At 41.5% G+C, this 6,000-nt stretch overlaps 1 protein-coding gene across 1 annotated transcript; it reads right to left on the bottom strand.

Annotated features, from left to right (window-relative positions):
• Positions 1 to 1,991: 1,991 nt before the first annotated feature.
• LOC126786988 (ankyrin repeat-containing protein ITN1-like) lies at positions 1,992 to 5,053 on the bottom strand. Its single transcript, XM_050512937.1, has 4 exons — positions 4,928 to 5,053; positions 3,263 to 3,935; positions 2,532 to 3,055; positions 1,992 to 2,438 (listed from the first exon to the last, which is right to left on the bottom strand). The coding sequence occupies exons 1-4, from the start codon at positions 5,051 to 5,053 to the stop codon at positions 1,992 to 1,994; spliced, it is 1,770 nt and encodes a 589-aa protein (XP_050368894.1).
• Positions 5,054 to 6,000: the final 947 nt, after the last annotated feature.

Raw genomic sequence — 6,000 nt, 5'->3', positions numbered from 1 at the left:
CTTTAATCCAGTCACAAAAAAGATCTGAAAAAACCAAAAGCCTTCATAACCCGAAGTAAGAAACCCCAATCAAGCGTGTCAAATGCCTTTTGCACATCAAACTTAATTGCAATGTTACCGCCCTTACAATTACGATCCAGGAGGTTAATGCATTCTGAAGTCAATATAATAGGGTCTGTAATAGTGCGGCCTCTAAGAAAAGCACTTTGGTTGGGTTAAATAATCCGAGTAGCTATACTTCCCAAACGGTCAGCTAAAATCTTTGTGATAAGCTTGAAAATAAAATTCTCCATAGCAATAGGACGCACTGCGTTACGGTGTCTGCTCTAGGGACTTTAGGAATCAAGATCATTAAATTGGAATTGAAGTGGGGGAGAATGTATCCAGTATTGAAAAAACTCTGAACAACTTGGACTACCTCTGCACCAATACTTCATAAAAAAAATTCCACCAAAACCATCTGGACTAGTAGAACTATTATGATCCATGGAACACATAGTCTGAAATATTTCCTTAGATGTGGGAATGGCTGTTAACATAACATTATCCTTAGTAGTCACGAGATTAGGAATTACTTAAGAAACTAGACCAGTGTCTCTTACAAAAGAATCTGCTGTGAAGAAGCCATTGAAATAATTTACCACATGATCAATAATCTCTTTGGATCATGAATAATATTGTTTCCATCTCTCATAGTTGATAATAACTCTTTAAGATGCCGGACTTTAACCATTGCATGGAAGAAAGAAGAGTTTCGGTCACCTTCAGTAAGACATTTTATTCTTGATTTATCACATAAAAATTTCTCTTGAAGCAAAAGAGCCTCATGAACTTGAGCACTGGCAACATTCTCCCTGGAAAGCAAGTCATCAAAAGGACCCAAACTAGCAATTTCCTGTTGAATTATATGCAAATCATCAAATGACTTCTCCACCATTATATTTATATCCCCAAACTCAGCTTTATTCCAAACCAGAATCCGCTGTTTAAGAGTCCGCAACTTAGAAGCCAAAATAAACATTGGATTACCATAGAAATGAGAACCCTGCCAAACCTCCTTCACCAAAGAAAGAAAACTTGGATGATCTAGCCACATGTGATGGAATCAAAATGGTGATCTTTGGTTAGGTATAAGTTTTGAAAAGGACACTAAAAGATGACAATGATCTGAGGAAAAACGAGGAAGAGTAGTGCACTCCAAATTGCGCCAAACATCCATCCAAGAGAAATTTCTAAGACACCGGTCAAGCCTCATTTCAACACTTGCACCAACACTTGAACCAACTCACAACTAGTTGACATGTCCTGAAAGTCTGAACATGAAACGACATTGGGAAGAATTCCCCCTCGTTTTTCATGAGCACCCAGGACACAATTAAAGTCACCCAACACTATCCAGGGTCCCTGAACAAAAGCATTTTTAACATGAAGCAGATCATTCTAAAGCCGGCGACGCTCTGTTACCGTAGTTCTTGCATAAACCCAAGTCAAGATATAATTAACATTCTCCAAAATGCAAGAAATCGTGAGCTGCTGGTCTGTAGCTAGTAACACAGAATGGTGAATTGCTTGATCACGTAAGAGCCAAATATTTGGAGGTTGGTCCCCCCTCTTATAATGAAATTGCTCTTCTTCAAGAAAAACCTTTCTCTTTCCATTGAACAGGTGTACATAATAGTCTATTTGGGATGCCATGCCCATATCACTGAATCACGTAATGATGTTGATAACAAATCAAGAATGTGGTGTCACACAGCTACTTGAACAATTGCAGGTCATTTTAAGTTTCTGTATTGGTAGTAGCAATTCATTGTTTCAAAATTTCCGACTTCGAAGCCATCCAATCTTCCTTTCCTGCTTGCTCATGCGAAAGAAGGTGTATGCATAAAAAATCGATAAGCATATACAGCCACATATTACATATACCAAAATACCAAGCGGCTCCTTGCTTTTGGGTAGCACAACATACATCCCGGAAGCAAATGCTACGATCATTCCAATAATGGAGTACTGAACGAAAACCCCCGTACGCCAAAGAGTGTTGTGTACATATTTGCTGACAAGAAATTGAAGAACACCACAAAAATTGATACTATGAAGGAGAAGGCGTTGGAGATCAGAAACACCTGGAAAGAGGCCTTGTCTTGTAAAACTGGAGTTCCATCGCTTTTATATCCTCCAGGTACGGTGAAAACCGCTGCAAATGTAACGGTTGCAATGAGAATTTCTACTAGCATATTGGTATCGAATCTTTTCAACAGCCACAACATCTCATCTGAATAACCTGGCTCTGGCAGCTGTTGCCTCTCGTCCCCAATGACCGACATATTATTCCCCAACTCTTTTATATTCATGAAATCAGAGGAGATTTTCCTATGGAAGAATGGCACACCAATAAAGTTCCCCAAGAGGATAGAAGCAAAAGGAGCACGACCATCCTAATATTAGGAGAAATCACGTAGCATGATAACTAAAGTGAGGCTTTCGTAATTATATGTACTGATGTACAAATGAACGTACGTACTACGTACCTGTTTAAAAAGATTACTGCCACCAAGTAGAATATCGACCACCTTCGACAAGTCGTTGTTTATAGCAGTCTTATCAACTTTACGATCGTGTGCCAGTGTTATTACAAGTTTACGATTCTCACAAATGGCAGCCAAATGCAGAGGAGTGTTTCCATCTTCATCTGCTTCGTTTGTAAGTCCAGCTAGTTTTGGTGTCTTCAATATGTATTTGACAACAGAACGTTGTTCACCTAACACAGCAACATGAAGAATTGTTTGGCCTTTGTCGTTCAGCAAATCACAGGTATCAGGGCGACATCGAATCACTTCTTCAATCACATTGGTGTGTCCTGTATAAGCCGCAACATGGAGAGCTGACATTCCGGATTTGTCCAATATATAACAGGCAGAACTATCACCGTCCAGAAGTTCTGGAGTTATAACGGTATGTCCTTTCATGGCTGCATAATGTAAGGGAGTCCACCCAAGTGCGTCGACTTCTCTAATCATTTCAGGGCTTTTGGAAACCATACTCCTCACAAGGCCTACCATGTAAATTAATTTGGACATATTAGAGCTCAGAGCTTTTGATAATACTAATAGGTGGCAGCAGCAAATTAAGGAGAAGGCAATTTAACCAAAATTTCTAGCTAGTAACAAGGATTTTGACAAAATTTCTTTCCATAAGCTGAAAAGCTCTACCACATTAATTTTCTATTCGGTCACTTTTCTGCAGTGCAATATTTAGTTACCTGCGTCGAGGTGAGTAACCGCAACATGTAAAGCTGTAACACCGTTGGTCCCAAGAAAAGAAGGAATTATGCGACACTCGCTTAGAATAGAACTTGCTATGACTGAAAATTCCAGACGAGTAGATAGGAACAAGGGCGACTCATTAGCAGTATTAGTCATAAAACACAGTTTGGGGTCGGCGGCCATTAAGAGAGATACCACTCCATGGTGGCCACATCGAGTAGCAACATGCACTGCTGTATCTTCTTGAATATTAACAATTTCGAGTAGCCCTTCTTGAGCATCACCAGCAACTGCAGCTCCGTTTTCCTCGTCCACTTTTCTCGCTCGATCAATGAGTAGCTTTACTATCTCCTCACATCCTACTCTCGCAGCAAAGTGAAGGGGGGAGTCGCCCTTCTTGTTGGTGAGCCAAGAGAGTTGAGAATATTGATCATCATGGCAGACTTGATGGCAAAATTCTATTTGCTTGAATTCAGCTGCAATATGAAGAATATTGCTGTCTTTAGGGGTCCTCTGACTGAGAAGATCGATAGGGTCATCACCATCTCTAATTCTTTTCAAGTAACCAACATCGCCGGATGTTGCAGCCTCGTACAGGGATGGATCCGTGGCTAGGATAGTAAACGATGCTTGATTACTAAGGATCTGACAAGATTTATTGCATGTTATCTATCAACAGTTTGAAGATGGGAAAGTCTCTGTTAGAATGAAGATAGGAACCGATCCATGCCTATTTGTTTATGTGTACCGAACTCATAGGTCATAATAAGAAATTGTATGCTGCCATGTTGGATTAATTATTTAGTTTAGATTAGAGAATAGATTCTTTTCAGAATGGTTTATACACTCAATATTGAATTGTTTTTTTGGTAATATAAGAATCGAAACTGCTCTATGCTGATGCGGTAGGACTATTCATCACGTTTTGAAGCTATGACATCTAGGATGCTCTTCCTGCGCTATAACAAGCTCTTGCGATTATGTAATACTCCGAATTTTCGGGTTTAAAGTCGTATAATTCATGTATATTACTAAGTTTGGTAATTTGAGCAAATTCGCATTTTTCGACTTCTCGTCGATGTCTCGTGAAACGAAACTGATTTCGAAAATTTAAGTTGAAAAACGTTACGTTTTCTATGACTCGAGAGTCGACTTTTATTCTGTCGCTCGTCTCTAAAACCCCCCCCCCCCCCCTTAACAGAAATTGTAGAGCTCGTCGATACGAGTTCGTGAACACGCGACATATCTTAATCGGACGTCATATGTGAAAGTTATTATCAACGGAAGTTGGTTTCCGATTTTAAAAGGTTATAAAAGGATTTTTTTTTTGGAAACTTTACATGAAAAATCAGAAAATTTCCCCGTTTTCTTTCTCCTCTCCCCCGACCCTCTCTCATGTCGCCGATTCCTTCACCAACGATCTCCCACCTCCAGCAACCGTGCACGACACCGCCGGTGCCATTAGGACCGCACGACCGAGCCACGTCGATATGTGGTAGCGACGAACCACCCCACCCTGTGACGCATCGCCATAGAGGAAACGCTAAAGCAGCTCTAGCGAAATCAACGGCACCGGCGACGCAGGGGCTCAAGGTTGTGACGACGAGTCCTTCTTCCTCCTCCTAGGCGCGATTCCTCCAGTGGTGAGGCTCGAATTGAACCGCTTCAACTCCGATCTCCTCTCCCCGATCCGGGATCTTGCGGCGGCGATTCCGGCGGTCTCCGACCGGCTTGAGACAAACTAAAGGTATGGTTGTATCTTTCTCCTTGTGATCTTCGTTTTTCATGTTGGGAGTTTGCTAATTTGAGGAGTTTTGGGCTGAGGTGGTTGTGGAGCACGTGCCACTGTCTGTGGCGGCGCGTGGGAGTAGGTGAGGGTGGCAAGGGATCGGTTATCGATCTAGGACGGCTTAGGAAGAGGAATGGTGGAGTTTTGGGGGCTCCGTGTGAGGTCACGCGTGCCTGTTTGGCAGCGTGTGAGCCCCACGTGCGGCTGCCGGAGGTTGGTGCGTGAACCACACGCGCGGTAGGCGGTGCGTGAACAGTACTTATGAACAGTGTTCAACCGTACTAAATTGGCACCTGAGATTTTACGTATCGTTTTATAAGCATTTTATCATGCTATTTGGTGACCGACGAAACGAGTGAGGGAATCGCTCTCGGTGTCGTGGAAGTTGCACACAAGAAATAAGGTGAGTAAATCTCATAATGACAAGTTTACCCTTGGTGGTGACTCCTATTTACGATTTATTAAAAAGATTGAACGGTGACATTTATATAATACAGTAAGTTGTGTATGTGTACAAAAATGGAAAATACGATACATATAAAAGGGTTGCTTTATTATATAATGTTACGGTTTTTATTTCCAAATGAGATTATATTGTGGTGACTATATTTATATTGTTGTGCAAGAGTCGCTTGGTTGTAGTACAATAAACATGTGTTGATTGTTATAGTGTACGTGATTTTAACATTGAGTCTTATTAAAACGTTTTATGGTCTTCGAACGTTGTTGGCAGTAATCGGAACAAGCTTTGGTCGGGTATTAGTTACGATCAGTTAGAACTTTAGTCTGTCTGCCGGTGTACTGCATGAGGGGTAACAAATGAGTTGTCTGGGTCTCATGAGTACCTATGTTTTGAGTGATATTGGGTAACAGATGGGTTGCCCAGTGTCTATCGGCGTACTGCATGAGGGGGAACAGATGAGCACCTGAGTCTCATGAGTACCC

The sequence above is a fragment of the Argentina anserina genome, chromosome 3 (genome assembly GCF_933775445.1).
Source record: "Argentina anserina chromosome 3, drPotAnse1.1, whole genome shotgun sequence".
NCBI lineage: Eukaryota > Viridiplantae > Streptophyta > Magnoliopsida > Rosales > Rosaceae > Argentina > Argentina anserina.
This window is presented reverse-complemented; position numbering and strand designations above follow the sequence as displayed.